This window comes from Dermacentor andersoni, chromosome 8, assembly GCF_023375885.2.
Source record: "Dermacentor andersoni chromosome 8, qqDerAnde1_hic_scaffold, whole genome shotgun sequence".
Lineage (NCBI taxonomy): Eukaryota > Metazoa > Arthropoda > Arachnida > Ixodida > Ixodidae > Dermacentor > Dermacentor andersoni.
The window spans coordinates 88,735,830-88,763,679 of NC_092821.1; the positions used below are offsets into that span (position 1 = coordinate 88,735,830).

The window sequence follows — 27,850 nt, forward strand, 5'->3', positions numbered from 1 at the left end:
CTCGGTGAGCTGGTGGGGGAATGTCAAGGTGTCCTCGCTAGCTGTCTTTTGTGTTTTTGTGTGTTTTCTGTCTTGCCAAACATCTCTTTGTGGCAAGAGTGACATTTCTGGCATCGTAGTAGAGTACTTTACTGAAACAGCGCAAATTGTTTTACTCTATAGAGTCCCTTTAGCATGTACCTAAACGTGAGCACAGAAGTGTTTTTTATTTTTTTGCATTCTGTCAACCCCAGAATGCAATTGCCATTGTGGTGAATTGAACCCGCAACCTCACGCCAAGCAGCAGAATGCCACAGCCAAGGAGCCATTTCAGTGGGCGAACAGCAATGGAGAAGACCGTCCGGGTAGTCCAGACAAGTAGACTTTGAGACTGTGATGAAGCAACGTTTATATACAATGTGCATGGTGGAACTCAGAGGAGGTTCTCCATTTCCTTCATGAAGACCTCGTAGGCGTCGTCCTTCGTGGGCGCTGTAACAGACGACACGGGAGGCGCCGCAGGAAGCTCTGAAAACGAGAGAGAAGTGCAGAAACAGTGAAGCACACATCAATGGCACACACTTCAGTTCAAAGCATTGGTGATGTAACTGGAAAAGTAAATTTTGTGGGGACCCTCGTGTCCCCAAGGCATGGAAAACTGTGCTATGGGGGGGGGGGCAGACGTGGGCCACGGCAGGTTGGCGAGAGGGCGATACCATCCTCACGTGGGCTGCTTGCAGGAAGCACAAACGCTACCGGCAAGTCACGTGATGTCCCACTGACATTGCCAGAGTCTGTTTGGTTCCCAGCAAGCGGTGAGTGTAGTAGTTTAATTCGCTGCTCCTGATTTTCTTCCACATGTGATTAGCCAGCTATGTTTCTGCCACGACACACACCATGGCTGCCCATACCTCAGCCAGTGAGTCAGAAAACCCTGTTTTCCAAGCACATTCCCTCAGTTATGTTAACTATAGCTAGCTGACCTGCTCAAAGTATTGGTTGTGTATGTAATGTTTTCCAAGTGTGCACATAGTTGACGTCTAATGTTTCCTCAAGCTTGAACTTGAGGCACCCTCCTATCACTACAGATTGTGTGCTAAGAAGCATTGACGTAGTATATATCAATGGTGCATTATGCCGATATTAGCACATAGGGGTGGAACTTGGACAATAACACAGAAACGAGTGAATGATGGAGCAGAATATTGTAGGTGTAATATTAAAATTCATTTGAAGATGGTAACATTAATTAAAGAGCAAATGCAAGTACACCTGTGATACGAAGCAACAACTACTAAAAAATTTGACAGACTCAACTGCAGTTGACATCCACGCAATGCGAAGCGTCGCGCGAATCGTTTTGGCACGAGACGTCGTTGCACATCGAGCTGGTGGGGTTCTGGCAGCTCAAGATGATGATATATGGTGCTTTATGGTGCAAGACCCAGTCACGGCTAAAGAGCGCCGGCAGCCTGAGACGCGTTTTGTCGTTTTCCTATTAAAGCGAAAGCTTTACTGGCCACGAACTTGTGATTTCACCATGGCGGTGCTCTAAGATGGCACATGACGTCACAACGCGCTCCTCGCCGCAGATATTTCTCTCTCACTCGCTCCCTAGTCACTACTGCGCATGTGTCACCAGTAGCACCGAGCCACAGGTGTTCCGCCGCTGAGCAGCGCCGCGCCTTTCCGCCACGGCCATTTGGTATGATGTCACACCGCGTTCCTCGTCGTTGCGCTTGCCTCCGCTCGCTTCGCCAGCTGCCGCATGCCTGACAACATGTCGGAGGATTGAAAAGGAGAGCTCGTGTGCGCCGCAACCACAGTTGAGGCGACAGTATGGACGGCGACAATATTGATAAGCAGGAGGAGGCCTGGAATCGACATTGGAACGAGATGAAGAGGAAACGAATCACCCAGGAAACAGACAAACAGAGCGCCGAATGAGTGGCTAAACGCCGCAACATAGCTAGACAACCAGACTAACCTGGACTTGCAATCAAGATTGACTAAGGCTAACCATCCTATGCCTTAGCTTTCGCAACGTATGTCCTGGCATAGCCGAGCTAAGCCACTGCCAATTTTGCTTGGCGTTTTAATATGGCGACGGGAAACCAAAACGAAACCGAGCTGGTGGGTGACGCCGGATGTCACTCGTGCAAAACGTGACACTCACATTGCACCGCCTGCAGCGGGGAACTGTGGTGCATTTGGGTTATCAACTACTAAAAGCGTGCGGTGAAATTCCGTTGGTACTGCGCCCCATGCGCTGTAAAACAGATAAGCGAAGATGCTTATCACAACAGCATTGGTGGCAACAGCTGTGAATGCAGGGTGTGATGACACGGGAGGAGCTTTGCTGGTACCGGAATAAGAAACTGAGGGTGCCCTGGCGTTTTCATGCGAGACGAGCGGGTGAGCATAGCACTGAAGCTGCCACGGTGGGCCACCGCTATTTTCGATAGCGCGCGCTTTGCGCATCTTCTTGTCTACAGTCGAAAAGCGTACCATGCGATTGCAGTTTGGGGACGCACTGAACGTCGGTGCCAAAATATTGCGTTTTCTGGTAACATGTGAATCGGTAAAAGATAAGCTTAAAACTCAATTGGGTAATCTTTTTGTGTTCTTAATTGCAAACGTTAGCGCCGGTAAATTGTATGTAATAGGATCATATTAATGAGGTTCTACTGTATTCCTGAGCAAGCCTATGCTTGAAGCTTGCAGCCAGCCTTGTGGATCTCCAACTCCGCTGCCAGTGAATATGAACTGAATGATTTACTGACTGATCAACACCTGCCTAACTGAAAGGCTGACCGTAAAACAAGTGGTATACTAGCAACAGCGGAATGAAAATAGTGATGCAACACTGCGGGTACAACAGGAATACCGAGTGAGGCCAGCAAGTTTCGATGAGAAACCCAAGCATTTCAAAATTCAAAGTAGCTCAACTGAGTATGCTTGTTGAATGTCTGCGGCAATGAGGACAGGTAAAACAGGAAGCACCTGAGGAACCACTGAAGTTGCAGACAATGCATCTTAGGTTCAAAAGTGATGCTAGATGCAGTGAAAGGGATCAGGACTACATATATTGGCAAGAAGACACTGAATGCTGAAACATAAGGCAAGGGGCCGGTCAGGTCGAGAAAGTGTTGAAAGACTCAAACAAGCAATGCTTTCAAAATCAATAAGGTCACAGCAGAGTGAATAAAGGAGAAATTGAAGTGGAGTGAAAAAAAAACGTGCAAATGTCGCACTCTTTGGGAACCGGAGTAAGCAAAGCTTTGTCGAGCTGGAAAGATGAAATGGCACATGTCAATCTGGGTGGACTCTAGAGACCACTGCGGCCCACAACCATCAGCCAAGGGGCCGGAGCAACGCACCACGGCACCATCACCGACTACAGCACCTAAACCTTTGGACATTACAAAGCTTTTGCACAAGAGCATGCATGCTTCAAAGAGCTGGTTGGCAGTGGCACCAGAGAACTACGAGTGTGGTTGTGGACTAATGGTTGGAGCATTCGGGTGCTGTACTGGGAGACAGAGGCTCGATCCCATCACAGGACATGTAATTCAATTTTTTGGCATGTCCGCGTGGCAGCCATGATCATCAAAGCCCGGAGGGGTTCGCAAGAAAAGCTTCACTTCGAAAAAGCCATTACGGTCCTGCATGAATGTATGTGGACAATGATTACAGCAACAGATGCACCACTTGATCAAACCCTAATGTACTTTGATGAATTTTGGAAATAATGAGAGGTTACATACCGATGACTTTATCATTAATGTGCAGGAATATGATGACACTGATGCAACTGTGCACACCAATGTGGGAAGCTGAATCTGGTTATGGCTGCTGCCCCCATGCCACCTCGAGTCGAGTAGGAGCTTGTAATATCTAAAGTGTGAAAAGACCGGCAAGTAAGGGTTTCCAGAATTGCAACCTTCATTCCAGCAGAGCGGAGGCTCTCTGAGACACAGACAACTTGGCACTCACCGTGAGAATGTGTTTGTACCAAGGACAGCCTTAGAAATTTCGGTTCTTTGTGTTACCAGTTCAAATGCTTCTTTCAGAATTAATTTTCATCAACATTTTGCATGAACATTCTGCACAGATGTTTTCAAGTACATCTACTCATGCTAACTACCCTACTGTGAAATGCTAACTGATATCAGTGATTTCCCACAAAAACGGCAAAGTTGTTAGGAGGAGACTGAATGACTGACTGACAGATTGCATTACACTGTGCCATCCATGGCCGGCATGTGTATATTAGTATTCCTCAGTGTTGTGTCACGCCACTTCCAGCATACCAGCGAATGTAGTCCAAGAACCTTGCAGGTCTATGTGGTATTGCTAGGGTTGCCCTACGTCACTACAGCTTATACAAGCATCTGTGTTGGTTCTCCCTCGTCTGTAGCCTCCTCTCTGTGAATCACGTCCTCATTAGATGATCATCTGTTTGAGACTTGTCCAGCTGACTGGATGATACCACAAAGTGGCTGTTGGATGCACGGAAACGAATTACTTGTGGTGCAACTGATGGATGAATAAACTAAGCAAACAATGAACCCCTCCTTGCCTTTGGTGGTCCTCTTGGCTGGATCCCTCTTGACCCGCAGCGAGGTGGGTGTGAAGCGCATGATGTCGGCGCTGAGGTTGCGCAGCTGTGGCTTGGCCTCGATGGTGGCGCCACCTCCCTGCCGCTGCTCGCCTTCTGCAGAGGCCGAGCCTGGCCCGTGGACGGGCCGTGAAATGAGGCTTGGCGGTGCAGACAGCACCGAGGGCGCCGGCGGCCGCATGAGTGGTGGTGGGCGCGGTGGAGGCGGGCCCATTCGCATTGGGGGCGGAGCCATCGGGGGACCGCCCAGTGGAGGCAGCGACGGGGGTGGCATGCCCGGAGGAGGGTGCCGGAACAGCATCGGAGGGGGCATTGGAGGTGGCATGGCTTCTCTGTGCGTCTTTTCCACCTGCATGATGAGAGAAGAGAAAAGGCTGTACTCCTGTTGTAGGTTGATTGCCCAAATATGGTCCATTCAATCGTGAGCACTTAGGCTTGGGGAGCTGTATGGTATGTTCAACTGGTTCCTGCCATGCTCTGACTGCAGCAAGGCAGAGAACTCTCTGAGCCAAAAAAAGCCTGCCTGAGCTGAACATGCACCTGCTCCCAGAGTAATTAGTCGAGTCACGTGACTGAAATTCCATCAGATCTTGGTCCCACTCCCAGCTAAAAGCTAACAGCAGCTCCAATAGCTCTGAGTTGGAGCGCAGTGCTTTGAACTTACCAGGCGACTGTGTTTTGAGTGCCAAATGTCAAGAGGCTAAATGTTAAGCACACTGCAAGCAAGCAGTTGAAAGCAACCATACCATTAGATCCAACAATCCATAAAAAAAGTACAGTCCTGAGGCTCTGTAAAGCATACTACAAAAGTTTGCAGCAGTCAGATCAACCAACAACATAATCTGATACAACAGTTGGTCCATTTGGTTTGCCAGGTTCACATAGCATAGCCCATGAGCACATCTCATACCCAAAAGCAAATTACTTAGGTTCCACATGACCAAGTCAATCTGAATTATCCTGGTTCACTATGAGACTTGTAAATCAAAGAAGTTGCCCGCCCTTGTTATCTACTCGCTCCAGTCACTCCAAGCCTACAAAGCCAGCGCTTGGATTCTGTCGGGTCTAATGGACGTCACTGAACAAGCAATGGTCACCTTGGAAATCAATCATGGCCACCTTGGGAAAGGTAAGCCTCCTTTACATTGTAAAATGGCAAATAAGCATTCCTATCAACTGCAGCATCTTCATTTCGACACTGGCCATTGTGTGAACGTGCTGTACCAACACACTGAAAAGCAGATGAACTTGGAAGAAACTTCATGCACACAACAGTTATAAGGAAAAGCCTGCACTGGGGAAGAAAACCAAAATACATGAGAGACAAGTAGGCACGGCAAGTGTTATTACCAGGGGCTACGAGGGGCACTGTTGTCCTTGTCAAGATGGCTATGCGTGATGCATTGTACTCTATTCTCAGTTTTCTGCCTAGCTGAAAAAAGCCAGAGCAGGTTGGAGAGTCCCTCAAACTAGCCTCGGACTGAGCATAAGTACAGAGGAAAAAAATTACAAATAAAAATGGTGCAGCTGTCCTCAGGCAAACTAAATCCACAGCAACGTTTCAGGTAGCCTTGAGCAGTGCAGGATGACAAATCCGAGATACCTATAAGTAGTGGATGCAAGAGCGCTAATGTATGAAAGAAAGGTCTGCAAAGGTACCGACCTCTTTAAGGAACTCGGTGACATCCGAGTCGTCGTCAACACCGGGAGGGCGCTCGGGACCTTCGTCAGCAAAACGAATCTTCCGTGGCTTTGTAGAAGCTGCAAGGCATGTGTGAAAAGCACGGCACAGTCTGTCAACGACAAAGCGAACATCACGAATGAGTGGCACATATTACTAGTGTTTGGTAACATAGTGCCGTCTGTCGTGCAACATTTGTATGTCCAATAGCATAACAAAAATAAAGAAATTGGGGGACCTCACTGATTCCCCTGGTGTTGAGCTCATTCACTTCCGCAGCACCAGGGTTTCACAGAGGACACTGCAACCATCTCAAAGACAATTTGTTCTTTCCAATTCACACGGTGTTGCCTTTGTCTGCTACAGTATTGCCTTGTCATGACTTGCAAAATGCTACACACGCAGATGAAATCCCTCCCGAAAGTCTGTGTGTGGTGCAAAACTCCACGCGAACTGCCATATGCTAAAGTCGCGTGAAAGTGTAATGACAATAGCACGTCCAGCTCTCAATTGCATATTGCCGAGGGGTACATGGGTTCAAATACCAGTGGCAGCGATAAACAGATTTTTGTTCTTCCTTGGCCTATGGCGAGGTTGACGTCGAGTGTCCTGACGATGATGACACAATAATGATGATTACAGGCATCGTCATCACTGTAATGGAGAGGATGGCCAGATGTATGCATGAACAAAGCAAAGTCCACTACAACCACTTAACTGCTGTCACAATAATAGTAATACTAATGTTAATAATACAATTGAGTGGGGCCTCATTACTTTCAACTCCAAGGATATTATAGTAAAGCTATTCAAATAAAATAGAGGTAGAACTAAAGAGAGCCCCTTTGAACGTAGTACATAATATTGCATCACTGAGCCTCTTTTGGTTTTGTTTCACAGGTGGGGTATGTATGTGTTGTCCTCAAGAAAATGGCCACGATAAAATAGAACATATTGTGATGTTGTGGCACTATCTCTTGGCTCGCTTAGTCATCTGCTATGCTTAGTCATCTGCTTTGCAACCACATCAGGTTGCAAAGAAGTAGCAGCACACCAGACAAGTGAGCGAGTTGAAGAGACAATTTTTTTACCCACTTGCGTTGCCATGCAGCATAACGTCGGAACGAAATTACATATAAGCGTGCAGGCCCGTTTCGTGCAGATACCGGCTGCCAAAGCAACTTATAAAATGCATCGTTCATAGTCGGGAGACACTTACTACCTTAATAATTTAACTTGTTTTAATTAGTCAGCCAAGCGTGTCTTACCAGCTGTTTATCTCGTGCTACTACAGTCTCGGAAAACTCCGGGAACAACTGATAAAGGAGATAGGTGCACGACAATGGCTTCGTCATGCTGCTGAAAACAACTACTCTTTGCATGCTATCAGCAGTTTCTTATCTGGTGCCAATATGGCCTCCAGTCAAACGCCAATATTGAAGGAGACAGGTGCTAGGCAACCCCAAATAAGTTGTTTACATAGATGAACTCAGAAAGGGCAGCAGGCAGTAATGCAAGCTACTCAATACAAGGTGAAAGTAGTGCATATTGCAACAAGCAAAGACCGAAGAGTGCCCCCCCCCCTCCCATATAGAAAAAACAAACAGTAAAAAAACACCTCCTCTTGTTCCCCAAGAGCCCATTAAAGCCTATGCCATAAGAGACACAGATGTAGGTAACAAGTACTAATTGTATACTGAGAAAAGTTACTATTATTTGCAGCCCCACACAGAACTACACTAAAACATATCACGCTGGAACTTTGCAGACAGCGCCCACAGTGCGAACTGAAGAACTATGGCACTGAAAAAACTGGCTTAAAGAAACTGGCTCCTTGACGAGGCAGGACGTGTGCCGAGTGAGCTCCTGAACAGTTTGCAATGTGGTGAACGTGGTTTAAATGATGGATCAGTGACATAACGCTAACGAATTTCTTTCGAATCTACTGCTACATCACCACTGAATTCCTTCCTTTGGTGCCCCTTCAAGAAATGCTATATGACAAAGATTGTGTGAGTATATTAAGCTACCATGCCCGTTTACCAACACCTTTACAAGTTTACACAAAAGGTGTTGCAGACTGTTCCTCCGGCAAGACAATGCTGCAGTACCTGCATCATGTAGCACTGCATACATTTATGTGACGTTTCTTATTCATTTTATGTCACATGCCCAAATTCCACACACGCTAAAATAAAGCTGCACGAAGGCTGCTTGCAATGACAACCACAACAAAAAGAATGTTTAATAGATTGACTTATGGGGCTTAGCAGTCAAAAGCAAGGTAGGGGTCACCAGAAAAACTGTAGTAGAGGCCTCAGAATGGAGTTTTCTTCACATGGTGCTCTTTAACGTGCACCAAAGCTCGACAGATAACTTTTTTACATTTAAACTATGCCAGCGAGTGTGCAGCTGCTATAAAGGGAAATCAAAACCATGACCACGTGTTCTGCAGCAAAACATTGTGACAACTCGGCCACTGGCAGTAGTGGCAGGCAGAAATACATTTAAAAAAAACCCAGACATTAGAGTGTTTTAGCGAGTCCATGAACTTATTGTTTATGGAGTACCATGTTACCAGAGTTATGGGTGGCAGTAGCAATGCAGGTAGCGACACCTTGTGACACTTTTTCCAACTACAACGCGTTTGAAACATTTTATGTTGTGCGAGTGTTCTTGTCGAAGGACAAATGTTAAAGCTATTATATATTAGCGATTATGTCACTGCTAACGCTTTACGCTTACAATTAAGTAGAATGTGATAGGTCACTGCCGTCTTAGCTTTGTGTGCTCTGTGCTTAAACTGCTCCACAAGATGTCACTGCCAGCATTGTTGCTGCCATGCCATTCTGGTAACCCATTACATTCTGCAAACGGTACAAAAGTTTGTGGACAAGCTAAAACTCTGTTCTCAAATAAAAGAAACAAAGAAAAAGAAACAGTAGCAGCCCAGCATTGGTCACCTGAAATATCCTGTTCTTCAGCCGCTTTCTCCACATTTGTAACAGGGGGCTCTGAAAAATGGAATGAGAACAAAATCACCACTGTGTGATATGAGAGCTGTACATCATCTCAATGCCTGAAAGGCCCGGAAACAGATTTCACAATACTTGGCAAACAATTTCACACTTCTGCTGGCGGTGCAACATCTCGGGCTGTTACTGCAAAGGTCTTCGGATGAACTCCCCAATGTGCGAAGCCTTAACGTGCGACCATAAAAAAATTTGTGCATATGAAACCCCCCGTAGTGAGCTCAAATGCCCCTACGCGCTTGGCTGAAGCTGCTGCTTCAGTGCTGCGTACACAGTCCTGCACATTACAGGCCAAAGCAGCAGTACAGTGTAACCTCAACATGGAGAGTAGTGACCCGAAGAATTACTACCTACAGTGAGCAAAAATACAATTTTGTTGGTCAAGTGTTATTTCAAATACTGCTATTCTGCTGTTAGGACGAAATGTAGAATCCATGGTTCCACGCTGCATCGATAATGGCGGAGCCAATTAGTAGAACCTGCACGTGGCTCAAAACACACATGCTAGGAGCAACAAAGACTGAACACGAACAAAAGTGGCTCGTAAATTCTCTTTTCCCACATATCTGAGCCATCCACCTATGTGCAAAAAATATTTGTTTTGGGAGCTTGCACAGTATGTGGGATTGCTTACTTTGAGCAATGGCGCAAGCTACACACACAGTGCACAACGAGCCTGCACTCAAAATGGCACCCGTTTTCTTGATCTCTTAATGCCTCCCTGCTCCATTTCATACTTAGCAGGCAATGCTGTCAAAACTATGTAAGTAGTGCGGCCATAGAAGTCGCACTGCATGTTTCACAGAGCAGTTACCTTCAATCTGTGACACTTTCTACAAAATAACTACTTCATATGTTACAATTATATGATTTGCAGACATAAGGTTCCATGAAATCATGTATTATATTTGTGCACCTTTGAACTTCTGGTATGTGATGTTGTACATACTATGGTTTGGTGATGAGGGCAAGTGGTGCACTGAAGCCACTGGTTGCAGAAACGAGTCACTCTACTTGTTTGAAGGTACCATATTTACCCGATTATAATGTGCCCCCAAACCTACATACACCTAATTTTTTGCAACTTTAAAGTAAAGAAATAAAAATGCGGTGAAATGTAATGTGTCCCCGACTTATAAAATAAAAATGTAGCATGCCCCCCCTGTTTGCAAGCAGAAGAAGATGAAAAAGAATTAGAAAAAAAAGCAAGATGTCCAAATTTAACTTCACAAGGGAAATTTTTGTTTAAGAAATGAGATTTTATAATGAAAGTCGCATGTCATCATTACAATTTGCGCATTAGTGGCCGCACACACCAAGCACACAGGGTTGGTATCGCTGAGCGGTCACACTAGAGATACTATGCCATCACTTATGTGACATTTTACGTGACTCTTCATCAGACTTGTCGAAGCATGCAACCAACAGAGTTCCTGACACTGTGCACAGATGGTGAGCTTTGCACAGCGGAAGAAACGCCGGCGGCTGCCAGCACATCCAGAGCCAGGTCGAGCGAAATTGCGTGAAAGTGATAGACTGAGACAATCGCATCAGATCGTAGTCGAGCGCAAAGTGAACCCACGGCAACCTTCACGACAATGAGCTCTGTTGCCATCCTGCATCTGACGGCTCTGACGGAAGGCTGTTGCCAACGCCACAAACAGGGTTTTGGTTTTGCGAACGATGTTAATGGAAAGGCAATTTTCAAACTTGTTTACTAAGAAAAACAAAGAAAAGCTGCGTGTTAGATTCCGGTAACTACGGTAAATGGGTTCAGGTCCGCGATGCCTTCCGTGTAATAACTACGATCATATTTTGTGACATAAAGGTATGATACTTAATGCTACATTCAACTAAGTAACGCATACTAGCCTCTTTCATAGGTGACACACGATTTTTTGGTTGTGAGTGCGAGCAGTAAGGGAAATCTCTACACCCTTTGTAGCATTACTTGCTATGCGTGAAAGGTAGCACAATATCCGCAACATCCCATAGGTCTGTCATCCCTTTAACCGACTGACAAGAGTTTCGCCAACAACCCTGCGTTCTAGAATCACGACTTGCAATGGCTTTTAGTTTCACTTCTCAGGAAGCTTACGAAACCAGGGCAACCTGAAGCCATAAAAGTATCTTTGATAAGGCAGTGGACTACAGCTTGGCATGGGCAGGAGCACTGCTAGACCTTCATAGTCTGCAAGGAAGAAAATGAAGAGAGCGCACAAATCGACCAGTGAAGTGACAACACCGAGGACTCACTGACACTATGTCCAAGTGCTACAGTGCTTGGGTCTGTTCCAGGTTGTACCTCAATGCAATCCTTATTTAAGTAAAGTCCTCCCTACCTTCCTGTTTCCCAGTAAAGAATAAATGTACTTTTGCAATCTGAAGATACTATATCCGCTTATATCTTTAAATGAAAACAGACTTAACAAATATATTCTGTTGCAGGTACCACAATTCTGTCACATTACTGGATTACTCAAAGAGGCAGACACTGCTTTCAAGGCAAATTGCAGCATACTGCTAGTTTGTTAGCAAAATTTCACTCAGTGTCTTTGTGGTTACCATACTGAAGTACATGTCCCAAGTTTGGCACTGAAGTCAAGTAATGAAGCCACATTCATTTCGCATTTAGCAGAAATCCTGTGCTCAGCACAGGATTTCTGCTACATGTCCACGAAATGTGAGGTTAAATATAGATTGGTGTTCCATCTAACACTTGGCAGCGCTTTGGAACATGGAGCACTGATAAGTGCTAACTGGAACCTGCAGCTTAAGCAGCTATAGAACATAGCCGCAGTGCAGAGCTGTCGGAAGCGCTTCCGTTTTACATTGCTTCTGGTTTACATGCGTTTCTGGCCTCACGGGCTGTCCTTTGGCAAAGAATGTAATGCACTTATTCTTTACAACAGACGTGAGCAAGCCATGTAAGGCTCTTGTGAGCCGCAAGGCGGGGCACTAGGGGCACCAAGGCATAGACAGAATACACACTGCATATAATTCCATAAGCAGGCGTTCCCCTGTGTCTTTTCCTAACTTTTCCTAACCAGCATGGTTGAGCTTCCACTACCGGCACTGTTAAAGGTAAGACACAGGTTTGAAAACAGTGTTGCCAACATTTTTGTGGACAAAGTCAACAGGTCGAGGCCTAAGACACTTCACATTTTGGAAAAAGTTGCTAGGCAATGATGATGATGATGACTTGCTTGGAATTTTGTCATTTTTATGTTTCAATTATTCTTACACGTCTTCCTTATTATTTTTTAAACTATGACTTCCACGGTGGCAAGTCAACGGTAGGAATGGGAAAATGACACCCAATTTTATAAAACCATATAAGCCCTTAAGATTGTGTTTTGCATAGAAAAACAGCTTTGATGCATCCACATGGCTCAATACTTCGTTCTTCACTATGTGTTTAGAACAAGTGACAAATGGACGCGCATATCTACCCCCTTAGGATATGTACAATGGGGACAAGGCAGTGAACTCAGCCAAAGTCCCTTGAGAAATGTTACCAGGGCAATTTATTGTCTAGTTGTATCACTGAAAAAGTCACTTGAAAAATTGCTAGGACACCAAAGAAGCTAAGTTATCTTTAGGGTGACTAAAACTCCCTAAATTTAGTTGTGAATTTCTTGCTAAGTTACCAGCATTGTTTGAGAAGCTTGGATGGCACAAAGAACAGATGATGATAGGAATGCTACTACTCCTAACGCTGAAATCTACGATTCTATCCTGAGGTCTTAAAGGGACACTAAAGGCAAATATTAAGTCAAGCTAAAGTGATAGATCAGTGCTTGAGAAACTCTAAGGCATCACTATTATCGCGAACAGAGCCTTAATAATAAAGAAATTTAGGCATATGCAAGACATGATTAGCGACTCCCCTGGGACATTCAAGTACTTGCCCGATGACGAAAGCACTCCTAAGTTGCATTCTCGCACTTGTACTCAACCACTTGTTACAAAAAAACATCCTTGTATTATATTATAAGACAAAATAAAATGCTGCTTGTCCAGTTTTATTTAATTTTGAGAAAAAGAAGATCAAAATTACCCTTGACAACGACACGTGTGGTCTAAAGGTTTTGTTTTCGTTCAACTCCGCGCCGCCCAAGCTTTCGTGTTTCAGTAGCTTCATTATCGTGTAGTGCTGTGCTGGTTTTGCTGGCTCACAAAACTCGCACAAACTGCAAGTAGCAGAGAAGTAAACTTCCATGTGACGTCGCGGGATGTCCGAACAGTCTGCACCACTTGACCAAAAAGCAGCTGCAGCGACGAATCCACCGCTCTGTCTTGGCTCGGTGCCGCCATCTGTCGTGCGCCGTTTTACTCACCGATGGCAGCAAAGGATGATGATGGCGTATGCAATGTCACCACTCCCTGGGTTCAGTGGCGGGAGATTTGAATTTCGAAAAAGGTATTCGGACCGTTCAGATGCAATTTTTTTGTAAGTGAAGTCTTTTTATGGCACGAATCAAGTGTTGCAAGACTTTTGGAATGGTATTAAAACAGTCCACGTCGACTTATTATTTGCCTTTAGTGTCCCTTTAACGTCTGATAACATGCATACAGACAGATTTTGCACATTGCCTGCTGGTGTCAAGAGCAGCAAAGACAGCTGTTCCTTGTAGAATGTGCCACAGGGATGCTATGTGTGGTCTTTCATTGCACCGAATATAAGTAATATATCCCTTTTTCTGATCCCAGAATTGGCTCTCACATTACAGTACTTGGGTTTACGTGGATACAAAGGCTGTTACGGCAATTCCCTCCCCCTCCCTCATGAGTGTGCTCGCAGCACTGGGTGTTGCGCCAACATTACTTACTCCAGCCCACGGTTTTCCTAGAGACACGAAATAACCCCACGGGAGCAGCAACTACTACAAGTGGAATGACCAACCATTCTCCTCGTCGTCGTCATCATCATCGGACAGCTCCGGAGGTGGACCGGGCGGCACACCGGGAGCCTTGGCCAAGGGGTCACTGCATATGTTGCCAAGTGCTACTGCTGTAACCCGAAATTATGAACGGGCCCAACATTTATTGCGAGTTTAGCGAGGAATGGGATAGTTGCTCCACACAGCAAATAGCATGACAGGACGCAGTGCACGAGCGTGTGTTAACACATGCGATACAAATAATGATCGTTACCAACGCTACAAGCCAGCAAAGGACGATGACAAGGCCCGCGCCTCGTGTGCCCTGCTTGACTATCTTCTTCTCCGTCATCACGACATGACGCCCTAAGTTATGTCACTAATTCGACCCAAGCTGTTTGCCAATAACAGTTGACACCAACAGGTCTCACTGCTAGTTTTCTCTGTAAGCCAAGATTCGGACAGAGCAATGAAATTATCAAATGAGTTTCAAGAAATGTGCATGACGTGCTTAACTTTGACTCTTTGCTGCATTAACTTTGAGACACGATTTCGTTTCTGTTACTACAGCATACACTATTCATTGTTGTTGCTTTACCTTAGGCTGAGATCTGTCAACTTGTTCCATTTTTCCTCTTTCCTTCCCATCTCACATTTTCTTGTCCTGTCCTTCCTGAAGAGTAGGCAGGCACTGTTCCCCTTCCAGTGGCAGTTGGCAGTCCACTTGCTCCCTTATTTTTCTATCAATTCTTATATACTTTTAGAAACAAATGATAAAATAAAAGAAACCTGTGATAACTTGCTGTTGTTATTTTTGTGTTAGTCTTACGTGCACCAATATATTTCTTGATTTCTTTCTTTGTGTATTGCCTCTCCTGCCTGGACGTGAAGGTCGGCAGTATTGCACAGTGAAATTCCAATAATTCGAAATCTCAAATTTACGGATAATTTGACCTGCTCCCTTTGCCCCGGCAGAGTCCTATGCATGTTAATAGAGAGGAACTCCTGCGAATTCGAACTCCAAGTGCCACGCAACAGTTATTGTGAACAAAATATCTCACTCCTGTGCGCCGCTTTTCGGACAAACCCAAGCCAGAGGCAAAGGTTTGATGCGTCGCTAGTTACCGTAATGTCACGTGCCGTAGAAAATGACGAGGAAAGGCGCGTGGGAAGCCAAAACTGAACCGGAGCAAGCAGGGCAGCGCACGACCTATTTCCCCTTCCAGCTTAAAGGTAAAGTCCCTTTACTCCAGAAAGTAGCAACACTCGTAGATCTTTGCCGCCACACCCTCAACCGTGGCGCTGTGTTTCTCTCTTCCCTCCTTGCTATCGCCACACTGGCGCTTCCTGTGCGCTGGTTAGCTGCACATGTATTGTGAAACTTGTTTTAGCTATTTTTTGCATTTTTTGTGGCTGCCATTTACCTGCCATGGTGCATATGCATAGTCGTTTGCCGGAAGAATAATTATATGTAATTATAATTATATTGTAATTGAACTGAATATGTAACTCTATATATATGTGGAAATTATGCGTAATTATGTAATTATGTGCCAGCTAAATAATTACGCGTTTCATTTTCGTTTGGTTTAGTTTTGCACGCTGTACTGCACAATTGATTGGGTGCTATATTTAACTCTCTCCTAAGTTGAAACTCTGGTTTACTCAAATAAATTTCCAGTCCCCTTGGAGTTCAAATTAATGAGATTCTACTGCATAAACACTAATGTTGCGTGAGACTACTATCCCATATCAAATTAACAGGATAAAAGTAGAAGCTGAGGGGATGCTAGACTCTCACACATCCCCTTTTGCTCGTCTACCCTGCACAACATTCATCTTCACAACACCTTGTGATGATTGTACACTGACGGGAAACAATGCCAGCATTGCAAAGTGTCTCTTCAGATGTGATCATTTTCAACCTTAGTTGAACATGGTGAAATACTTCATAGAGCGCACACTACTAGGATACGTGCCTTCGAGTGAGGAAGCAATCACGAGAACAAAGTAGTACTACGTAAACGTGGCATCAAAGGCCAGGCATGTTAAACATGATGAGGCCAGCTAGATGAAGAAGACAAAAGTACTCACAGGGGGGGCTTTTTCAGGATAGATGCCGGAATGTCGACAGGCAGCGGGATTAGTGAAGGGGCTGCGAGGAAGGAATGAGAACAAGGAATTTTTCCGTATAACTTTCTAAACATTTCTTTTTTGCTTTCTTTATGTGACAATCGCACCTGTGCATTTCACCGGCTAAGGTGCTTTCATGCTGCAAGCTTTTGGCTCCCCAGAGGATAGAGCACAACGCACGATGCCTTGAGAGAAACCGGAATTATTTTATTCAACAACGAGCGACAGCTCGGCGGCTAGAAATTACCGCTTGCCCAAGACTTGGCAAGGGCCTGTTTCCCATGAGCCTTTCCTTTATATTTCTCTATCACTAGGCTTCACAATTGGCACATGACACTCCCGCCAAATTTTTTTTCTTTTCTGCGGGTGAATAACGGTGCTCCATAGTTCCAGTGGCTAACTTTGTGGAAGCAAAGCTGGATGAAAAGTTGCACACGTGGTGCTCAACATACCAACTTGCGGTGTACTGGGTGCACTTGGCAGGGGAATCTGGTCAATCTCCACTGACTGGGCAAACTTGACTGACTCTGCAAATAAAAAATCCGAGGGGTGAGCAGTAATTCAACAGGCTAGGAACATTTTACTCGCAAGATAGAAAAGCAATTCTTTGATCAGCTTCATTTCTTTTTTTATTTGTCTCAAACGAACATCTAGGTGAGCTTGAAAACATTTAAAAGAAAAACAGGGAATAAAAATACAAAACTAAAAGTTCACTGATGTGCCACTTTTAACACTTTTAAAGTGAATTAAAATTTGTAATAAATTGCAGTGCGCTTTGTAATATTTCTGTGAAAATGACTTGGATAAGCTGTCAAAGCAAACCAACACAGTAAATTTGCGTGAAAAAGACAAAGTTTGCTAAAAGATATGACTTATGTAACAGTAAGTATGCTTTGTTGCACATACATGCCTCTTTAACATACTTTTTTTTACAGCAAAGAAGCAAGCATTTGAAAAGACAGAGATGGCTTTCACGAGAGAAGCAGCGTCAATACAGCTACTCTACCCTTAAAGGGCCCCTCACCAGGTCTGGCCATTTTAAGCTGACAAGCGCAGTGCGTATAATGCGTGCTAATGATCGTGTCTGCTAAGTATTACATCGCTACGTGCCGCAGAAAGAACTGAAATTTCAAACGAAACGCCATTTGCCCTCCTCCTTGTGGGCACCGCACTCCCAGCTGGTTAGGCGACGCACATCAGCAGGTGCGCCTATGTACATGTATATGTTGTGACGTCGCTCATAGTGACATGCGACTTCAAGAATTATTCAAGGCAACATCCATTATTTGTGTGATCTGTTGTTTCAATAGACGAATTAAAGCTTAGAGAAATAATAAAACATGCAAACCTAATGTCTGCGTGTTTTTGTTTTACTTCGCACAGCAGCAAGAGAGATGTACCTCCGTTTCATCTGCTTGTTTCCACGTTGTTCAGTCGCGCATGCAGTCAATAAGACTATGTCATTTTCTAGCCTGTTCCAGCACGTGATCATGCTCTATGAACCCTTTGTGTCTGCCTCGGTGTTCGTGTAGCACTGACTTGTGCCGCTAGTCAGGTGTTCTCGTGCACAGCACTCAAAATCGCATGCTGCGCGAACGTAAGACCTCAACATAAGACCTCCGATGGAAAGTTCAAAGACCAACGAGCAAAACTTTTCAGAAGAGCTTTTAGAGCATTTAGTAAAGCTTGATGCAACATTGGTAAGATCATAACACGAGCTGGAATTTGTAAACCTTATGAAAACTTCAGGACAGTTGGCAGGTATGCAGCAGGTATTTGTGTTGGCTGCCACAATATGTGGCGACAGTGAGCAACTTACGTGTTTTCACCAACATTCAAGCCCAAGTGCCGAGTACTTTGTGGCTGAATGTTTCAGCCACAAGACGTGCAAGTTGTCCTGGCAAAGAACGTCTCGAGCTCACAGCATTTAGGCAAAGAAATAAAGTGAGTAATAGAAACATGATGGTGGGAATGGACGTAACCAAATAAATCTGTTTCTATAACTGTAATAAATCAGCATGCAATTTTCATTATGTTTGGAGCAAAGTAAGATATGCATTATACATATGCACCACAAATAAATAGAATTGCTGGACTGGCCAGCTATACATATTGTTCTGCATTGACTTCAAACCAAGGTACTGAAAATATATTTAGCCCAACTGGCACACTTCACCTCAACCAGCCCCCATCGACCCCCAATTTCTCACTCCCACCTCTGTCCCTCAAAATAAAAATCCTGTACAAAAGCCTGACCTCGGTAACTCACCGTAGTACTTGATGAGTGTGTTGCGCTTGTCCTCATACTCCAGCTCCATCTTCTTCAGGTCCGAAAAGTGCTCTGGGTCTTCCTTTTGCTGTTTTAGGAAGTCAAATATGCAAATGAGGCGAAGTAAATGTGCGGGCAGCCGGGTGCTTTCTCTTCACAAGGCAAGGCAGGTGTGCTGTGCTGCGCTATACCACAGCTAGGCTACAAACCACCAGCGTAAATTAAAATGTGAATGGCAAATAATTCACTGCAATACCTGACACATGCAATTACATGGAAGCACAACTTGCAATTACTCTGTAGCCAATTTCCAAGCGTGGATGGAGTAGTCCCAAGCGTACGCCTTGGCTGAATTTGACCACTGTTACAGATGCAGGTGAACAATGCATTGGAGTACTTGCCGACAAAAAATCACCAGAGGGAACTCAAGCACTAGTTCCCAAGCATGCTGCAAGGGTGGTGGGGCTCAGCCAGCGTGGTACTGAGGGACGGTACATGTGGATTTGCCTAAACTTCATCCCTCTGGCTTTAAATGGCTTTGCGACTTTGCGAATCGATCATTTTTGACGAAATGTTGCGTCATAAACGAAACAATTAGCAATGACTGTGCATGCGTGCGTAGACTCGTCGCCTTTCTGTGTATTGAAAAGTATGAGTATGTATATGGAAACTTAGAAAGCTGAAGTGCAATAAATAGTGTCACAAGAACGTACCAAAGCCACAAGTGCGAAGATGAGGCAAATCCATGTACTGCCCATTGTAGCTGAACGATCGTAGCACTAGAGGGGCTTGTATTTATTTTAGGTGGAAACACCACGGTGGGGAGCTCTGGATCTGGTTAGACTACTATCTGTTTTTTTTTAATGTGCTCTCAAAGCTCAGTACGTGACAATTTTCAGATTTCTCCATGCTTGAACATCGACAATGGACCATAAGGCATGGGTTAGAAAAGTTTAAGCAGCCTGGCTCTCAGGACTGCCAAAAACAATTATACTAACAATGATAATAAAACATTTGCAAACAATAAATGTGCATCACCTTCTGAGTGAAAATAAATACTTTACATCATGTGAGAATAAAACGTAACAGTAAGGCAAAGAAATTATGCTAAGCTAATTATACACATAAGAAAGAGGTTAAATAGATAAGCAGTAAGTGAGAAACACCACAAAAACAAAAGCTTACATGCGTTTTAAACAAACATGACAAAAATACGCATAAGTCTTAATTTGATGTAGCTCAGCATGAATGTTGAAGAAAGAAAGTACAGAATTATATATATATATTTTTGGCTGACCTTTTGTATTATGCTTGGCTCCAAATTACATTCAGCATTTTACTACAATAGACCAGTCTAGTGTCTCTCTTCAGTATGCCTTTAAATTTCGCTTTCCTCCATCTTTTGGCCCCGTAGTAGGACGATATAAGCAGTGCGCGGGCTTCAAAATCAGAGCTTGGTTTGGTGTGCAGGGCCAAAAAGCGTGAGTGTGTGTGTGATTGGTGCACGGGTCACGGGAGGTCGGCCCGAGGCGATCGGGCTGACAAGCTGACTAGAGCGGGACAGCACGGGGAGCTCTCGGTGGGCCACGTCCCGATGTCACCGGTCCTGATCCTGCTGGATCGGGCTTTGCTCCAGCTAACAGTGCTGTCCTTGGAGGCTGTGCTACCTGTCGGATCCTGCCGTGGCCAGGCTGCGCCCCAGCTCCTGTCACCGCCGAAGCGAACTTGTGGCCAAACTACGCTCCAGCCACCGCTACCATACCGCTGCGGCTCGTAATCAACTGCTACGGTTACAATTGTGAGTGCTGCAGAGCCTGAATGGAGGTTACTGACATCAGTGCATCATACCTGGCTAACATACTGTTTGAATTTATTCTTATGTGTCTAGTCCCATGTCTACTGCCACATGCATAAATTCGTTCCTCTCTGTCTTGTATGATTGCTCAGTACGTCTGGCCGACCTATGCCCACAAATTTGTCCACAGGCCCCAAGTAGATTTGGACACATTTTCCCGAAACAGATACAACAGTAAAACCTCATTGATACATTCTTGAGGGTTCTACAGAAAAAGACTACAGGATTAAAAGAAAAAAATTTGCAGCTGATAATGCTTGCCGTAGCACTATTGATGAGACGATAAGCCTCTCTCACACAAAAGCTCATTAGAGATTCAATAGGAAGCCAATAAACTAGTGAAAATCAGGTCTGTGAAGGTCGTCATCACTGCCTCACAGTTAAATTGAATGTTAAGCTTTTTTTCTTGGAGCTGTCATAGCCATGAATCAAAGTTAACAAAGGTTGTAATTTCCATCTGGCATTTGAGTTGAACTTCAGAAAATAAAAGCCTCTTCCAAGCTCTCGCAGCCCGTTTCATGTTTCCACACAGCCTTGTACATCGAACTAACCACACAAAAGTGTGTATAGAAGGGCACAAGTACAGAAACCCCGAACGTGAATGTAGGGTTCTAACCCACATCAAAATTTTGCCTTTGCCCCACTCCCACAGGCTTTCAAATCAGTAAACCATGTTAAGATTGGTGACCAGAAATGATCTATATACACTGATGGCGATGCTCCTGCATCGGATCGGATGACTGCATCGGATGACAGCTTTTGCAAAGTCACCAATTCCAACGGCAATGTGCGGCAGTCAACGTTGGCTCCGCCGACCAACAATGCCGTGTAGGCAGTGTGCTGTAGCATCTTTAAATGTAACAACTGGGGAGTTAATGCACATAACCCTTTAGAAACTAAACAGGACCGGTACTTCAGAGCATAAGAATTGGGAAAATTTAAGAGGAACGTGTTAATGAGGTTCTGCAGTAATGCTATAAAAATGGTAAAACACTTGAGCCAATCCCGGCTTACAGAACACAATACTTAGCGATTGAATGTCCGAATACACTCTATTACATTAATGTCATACAAGGCAGCTTAAAGAGAAATTCACAGTGCCAGCAATGCCACTTACATAGAGGCGAAGGACACGATCCCAGGTCTCTCTGAGTTTCTTGCGCTTGTCCCGGAGAACTTTCTCGCTCAGCACTGGTGGGTTGGACACATTGTACTCTGCAGAGATGAAAACAATGCCTTGTTATATTTTGGGGTGCTCGTCAAACTTTGTTGAAAGAGAGATTAAAATAATGGCAGGCTTCAGCGGTTCCACCAGCTTTGGTGTTTTGTGTACCTTTTTAGTATAAATGAGCCCTGTACAGCGCACTCCACTCAAACGACGATTGAAACTTGGAAAATGAGATGGTTAGAAACGTAAATCGTATTCAGGCTTATCTTGAGCACAATCAATATACTAACCCTTAGAAATGTGAATCATTGTATTCAGGCTTATCTTGAGCACAGTCAATATACTAACCCATACGTATGGGTTAGTATATTGACTGCTCAAGATAAGCCTGAATACAATGATTTACGCTTCTATGGGTTAGTATATTGACTGTGCTCAAGATAAGCCTGAATACAATGATTTACATTTCTATGGGTTAGTATCCTGACTATGCTTAAGATAAGCCTGAATACAATGATTTATATTTCTAACTATCTCATTTTCTAAGTGTCAGGTGAAACAGGATACATATTATCATACTTCTGTCATGCGAGATGCGCTCCCAATACCAAGGTGTTTTGGCCTGCTAATTGCTGAAGACACTTTAGAAAAATGCACCCACCCAATCAGTAACTGAATTGCTGTGAAACATTGCCAAATTCATCAGATATTTGGACATATCTGGGTTGTCTGCTAAGACTTACATAAATGGGAGACAGCATGGCAGCTGCATCAGTGAATTTGACGACTGATGAATGCGCTCACTGCTAAGTTTTATGGGCAAAAGGCCACTCAGACAAACAGTTTGCTTGTTTTCAAGTGATTCTACTCCCTGCCTTTTCACTGCCACTACACCATGACAACACGGTCACCCATCATTAAACTAGGTAACAAGTGGGTTACAGTGTATGACATTGAAATTACTACTGCACATTATGGACAATGAAGTCCTGTATTACGAAAACAATGTTCCTTAAAGGGACACTAAAGCGAAACAATAAATAAGTTTAGACTAATGAAGCATTGTTTGAGAACCCTGTAGGCTGTCATTTCAAAAAAGTAGTTTGATTATTAGATGAGAAAATGAAGGTCCAAGTATCAGTATTTGAATTTCGCGCCGAAACCCCAGCGCCGGTACGTCAGCGTGATGTCAGGGATTCCAAAGTATGTTTTCGCATTTGGGCCGCGTTGGCTGAATAAAGGTTTTCGAAACACTTGCCATGTTTAATATTTGGTTCCTTTAGAACACAATGTAGTCAACCTGTACCGCTATATATAATTAGTAGGCCCTAGAAGATGACATCAAAATCCAAGATGTCACAGCTCCCAGGTGCGGGAACTTAAGTAGGCGTTGCCACCCGTATTTCGTTCTTGCGCTTTTTCTGGCTTACCAAACGTCTTATCATTGTAAGAGTGGTGCTTTTGGTGTTGTAGAACAATAATTTACTGATGCAGAAGAAATCATGTTTCACTTTAGTGTCCCTTTAAGAAATGAGGGTGTCCCACAAAATAAAGTGAGACCATTTTTTTCCGATCAAATTGTGTTTGCTTGAGACATCACAAGACGTCATAAGCATGCTTCGCGAGTTAGAGCAATTTCGCGTAGTCCAAATAACTGCCATTCTGTGCACCTACAGTGACTGGATGCAATACACAACATTCAATGCGACTGATGCATAACAGACTGCCTCGCATGAGAAAGCAACAATTTGTAAACAGCACTTGTCCCTGAACTCCTTTCATTCCGGCAAAGAATCGTTCAAGTTTGCCGACTCACCCATTTCGTCAATCCTTTGCAGGTCTGCAATCAGCTGCTGTGGGTCTTTTCCTTTCAGTACAGCTGCTCTGACCATCTGACGCTGTTTCTTGTTCTACAGGAATGAACAAAATTAAATAATTTGGTTGGTGAGAGAACCTACAAGGGCAAGGTAGGGTTCTCTCAAAGGGACTCTCAAGCAAGGTTGGCTGCCCAGCCCCCTACTTCTCCTGCCATATTACAGTAGTCATGGTATTTATTTTTCCCATAACGATTGGCATCTTATTTTTGTAAAAGACAGTTAATACGCACTCTATCTTTGGACTTGCTGCATTACTTCCATTTGTTTCCTTTCTTGCTGTCTCCAAACACTGCCATTCTAATTGCATGTGTATATAGCATCATATACTACTGCTAGGTCCAACATCCATGCTCATAACTGAATGCAGAAAGACTGGAATTAAGCTATAAGGATTTCTATGGACCAACAGGATGCGAAAATTGCTTTCTAGGAGCATGCAACAGCTTGCCACAAGACTCACTCTTGCAGCAAATGTCTTGATTTGCTTGACCGATATCTTAAAAATGCCCTCGAACATTTTTCAAGTAACCATTTTTCGGTTGCAGGTTGTGTACATTGATGGTTGGAGAGATAAATGTAACAAGAGTGGCAGTGATAGGGGTACACAGTCAAACGTTATTCAGCTGAGAACGTTCATATTAAAATGAAACAAATGCATGCCCTCAACTTAAATTTTTCAGCCTTGTGTCCCCGTTTCTCTCACCCATTGATGTAACCACCCGCTACCAATGGCAATAGCTCGAAGTGCCTACGCAGTGAAAGCTTGCATTCCATAGTTGCCTACATGTTCTATGTTCACGGATTCCAGGTACTCCGGTGTGTTGATGAACTCGTTGCCATGGTAGCGAACTACCTTTGCGTATTCTAGCAGATGTCACGGTTTCCCCTACTTGTCAAGCATCCTAGGACTGAGCAACAACTATTGTAGTCTTTCATAGCCTGCAGACGCAGTTGAGCACAGCACTGCAAACAACAAAAAGGATGTGGGAACAACGATGCACTGAGGAGCGAAATTTGCACCCCATGAACAACACTCGCCAGTGTATTGCACATGCAAAATGAGGTGACAAGGCTGCTTACGAGCATACAAAAGTGAGAAGAGACGTTTCTGTGCTAACTTTTTGTGTGCACACCAAGGAGCATATACAGCAATGCTGTAAGGAGTTCGACGAAAGTTCGTCAGGTCAGGTAACACGATGATGAAGTTGCGGTCACTGACCAAGTCAGTGTGAAAATAACACAGACGTTTCGCGACCCGTACGGGTTCCTTGATAACACTAAAAGCGGGCAAGAGCCGCAAGTTGTTTTTATGCCAAAATGTGACATAGAGAACGGGTGTAGTTGGCAGGCAGATTTCTGCTTGCCAACTACAACCTTGCCAACCTTGCGGCTCTTGCCCGCTTTTATTGTGATCAAGGAACCCGCACGGGTCCCAAAACGTCTCTGTGTTATTTTCACCTTGACTTGGTCAGTGACCGCAACTTCTTCATCAACAGCAATGCTCAGTGGCCGGAGGTGGAATAACAGCCAGTGCCCCTATTGTGTCTTGTAGTTGAAGTGACTTGTTTTTTAATGACTGTGTTGATTTGTGTTATTATAAAAACTACGGCACACAAAAATAAAACCAAATATTAATTGATAGAGTTTTTGCTGCAGTGCAGTGATTATCTGCAACTCTGTTTCTAACCAATCATGGACGAGCGAGTGGTGACGTCGATGATGGTTCTGGTCGAGCACCCCTGGGAGGTGAAGCGGTCTGCAGGGATGTAGTGATTTGTTTGTGCGAATAAAATATTACATATATTTATATTGCTGCTCTGCTCTACACTAGAGGTCATCTCCAACCATCAGTCTACGAAAGTCTTGACAAGAAACAGAAAGTCTTGACAAGAAATTCTGACAAGTGCTCAAGGGCAAAAGGAAATGTCTATTTTTTTTATAGAATGGGCAAAATAAACAGCGAATAAGGATATTAAATGAAAAATAAATATTTTTCCAGACACTCTTTTGGTAACAGGTTTGTTGCCTGTGGGCAACTCCAGGCAGCAGAGCACTGAAAGTGAGCTTTCCCCCAAGTCACCCATGTCCTCGTGTGGAACTTGAACAGGCCGTTCTTGCCGGATGTGAAGCAGAGGTGTACATTGCATTGCATCAACATCAACTGCGTGGTACCAGAGCAGCTGGAGATCTTGCATTGGTCTTTCTCCTTTGTCCATGCTTGCAAAAGGAAGCGAGACATGTGCCAAACTTTTTCCTCGTCCTCTGTTCCTGATCTAACCCAAAAAATGCTTGCTGCCCGTCATTCAGTGTTGGTAAAAAAACATTTGGTTGGAAACTCCATACTCAAAACCGAAACTAAGCAAGAAAAGAAGTTATTTTCTGGTGTGTTGAGGATACAAGTGCTGTCTGTAGGCAACACTCTTTCATGAAGGTTTAATGTACTGAAGTGAGGGCTCTGAATTAATATTGACTATCTATGGTTACTTAAATGTGCACTAAAGGCATGGTTGTGAGTGCATCTGCCTTCCATACTTGTAAACATGCAGCCAGGAATCGAACCCATGATGTGCAGTGAATGGCTTCGTTTGCTGTGTTGCTTCAGTCAAAATGCTTTGGATGCAAGGTGACGCAAGTGCAAAGCTTTCATTAAAGCATTATCGCTAGAGTGATTCATGTGGCTTAACATTGTAAAGCGACATGCGGGGCTATGAGAGACGGCACAGTGGAGAGCTCTCGAATAACCTTAACCACTTGGGAGTTCTTTAATGTGCGCCCAAATCTCAGTTCACAAGTGCTTTTGCTTTCTACCCTTATCAGAATGCAGCTGGGAGTCAAATACGTTCTCTTTGAACACAACAAACGGCGCGAGAAAACTGAACAGAAGTACTGGGGTGTCGCAGACGATACGGATATTTGTACACGTTGGGTATACTTCCTTATTATTATGGGTATAATTTTATTAACCCACACTGGCGTTAATGGAATCCACTCCTGATAGAAGATAAGGGAGGAAGACGAACAGAACTTTGTAGGTAATTGAGTACGACTATTAAGACAGTTAATTTTAGCCTCCGTACACGGCCTTTGCTATACGGGTGCCGTGTCACACGGCGCCCTTTCGATCGCGATCGAGCCCTATCGGGACCTAATTTCACTTTCGCGACTGGCCTCCATGCGCAAGCTGCAGGAAGGAGCCAATCGCGGTTGAGGAGTTCGATCCGTATCGGGCCCGATCGCGATCCTAAGTGCCCGTGTGACACCAGTATTACCCCTTTACGTAATGAGTCCCAGTATATTTAAAGCAGTAGCGTTAGTTCAAAGCGGGTGGTCTTGGAGGTTCGAACAGTGAAACCGCAACGTTCACCGTGCGCATATCGCAACACGCACACAAGGCGCGAGCACAACACTGGGAAGACGTTCTAAAGCAAAAGCAGTTTACCTTTTTGAGTTCTCGTTTTCTGGCTTCTTTTCCTGAAAAAAGACCAAACCACAGCCATGATTTAGCTCGACGGCGCTGTTTTCACAAATTGTCAATCAGAAAGTGAATGCAGTGTGCGACGTTGATAGCGACCGGACTAGAACATTATCGGGTAACCATTTCGATTAATGTTTGTTGCAATACGCTCTCTCTCTCTTTTTTTTTCGGATTATAACAGTTAAAAGTGAAGATGCGACAAACATCGTTGATGGAGCGATCAAACGTTGGACACAGCTGCAAACCGCTGATCGCGCGCAAACCGCTGAACTTGATTGCGCTGATCGCAAGCAAGTTCTACTTTGACTAAATGACGACATCTGCTTTATAACGACTCATTTTACGGAAATTGAACCACTAAACAGCCCTGAGCACACATTGCGAACGGACATGAACGATAAATTGTCGCTTGGGCATCATGCCGCGAGAATGTGGTTTAGCACGTACTTGCTTGATCCGTGGGGTTCATATATTTCCCACTTTTCGTGGTGTTGATGGATCTTCGCCCCATCTTGTTCGGTTTACGTGGGACTCTGGCGAAACTTCAGCAAGAATCACTGCTTATAAAACACGAAAAAAACACGCATTCACACACATACACCGGCAGTAAAGTGGGCACACCATTCGTAGAATGCACCGTTAACCGACAACAACCACGACAGCTTACGTCCTACCATGCTCCTAATTCACAAGTTACATACATGGTTACATATATCGGCATAACTGAGCTGAGGAATATTTTGCATAAGGCAAAATAAAAAATTTACTGATAAATATAAATAAATAAATATAAATAAATAGCTGAATGTGCCCGTGTACTTTTGCTCCAAAACAAGCATTCAACATGGAGGCCATGACGTCACTGTTCTTTTTTTTT

The 27,850-nt window shown here is 44.3% G+C and overlaps 1 protein-coding gene across 1 annotated transcript; it reads right to left on the reverse strand.

Annotated features, from left to right (window-relative positions):
* Nucleotides 1-363: 363 nt before the first annotated feature.
* On the reverse strand, nt 364-27,628 carry LOC126529372 (uncharacterized). The gene is made up of 12 exons (XM_050176969.3): nt 27,421-27,628; nt 26,938-26,969; nt 23,438-23,531; nt 21,571-21,668; nt 18,599-18,686; nt 16,782-16,856; nt 16,291-16,351; nt 14,220-14,302; nt 9,245-9,295; nt 6,264-6,361; nt 4,562-4,949; nt 364-507 (listed from the first exon to the last, which is right to left on the reverse strand). Exons 1-12 carry the CDS (start codon nt 27,482-27,484, stop codon nt 413-415), a joined length of 1,227 nt encoding a protein of 408 aa, XP_050032926.1. The 5' UTR covers nt 27,485-27,628; the 3' UTR covers nt 364-412.
* Between the last annotated feature and the right edge of the window lie 222 nt (nt 27,629-27,850).

Bases quoted from the DNA above. Each gene is read 5' to 3' on its own strand.
- LOC126529372 (XM_050176969.3), bottom strand. From the start codon at position 27,484: ATGGGGCGAAGATCCATCAACACCACGAAAAGTGGGAAATATATGAAC. The intron at 16,352-16,781 runs GTATGTTGAGCA...CCTTCCTCGCAG, and splicing joins ACCCAGTACACCGCAAGTTG to CCCCTTCACTAATCCCGCTG. The intron at 4,950-6,263 runs GTCGGTACCTTT...CTCATCATGCAG, and splicing joins TCACCGAGTTCCTTAAAGAG to GTGGAAAAGACGCACAGAGA.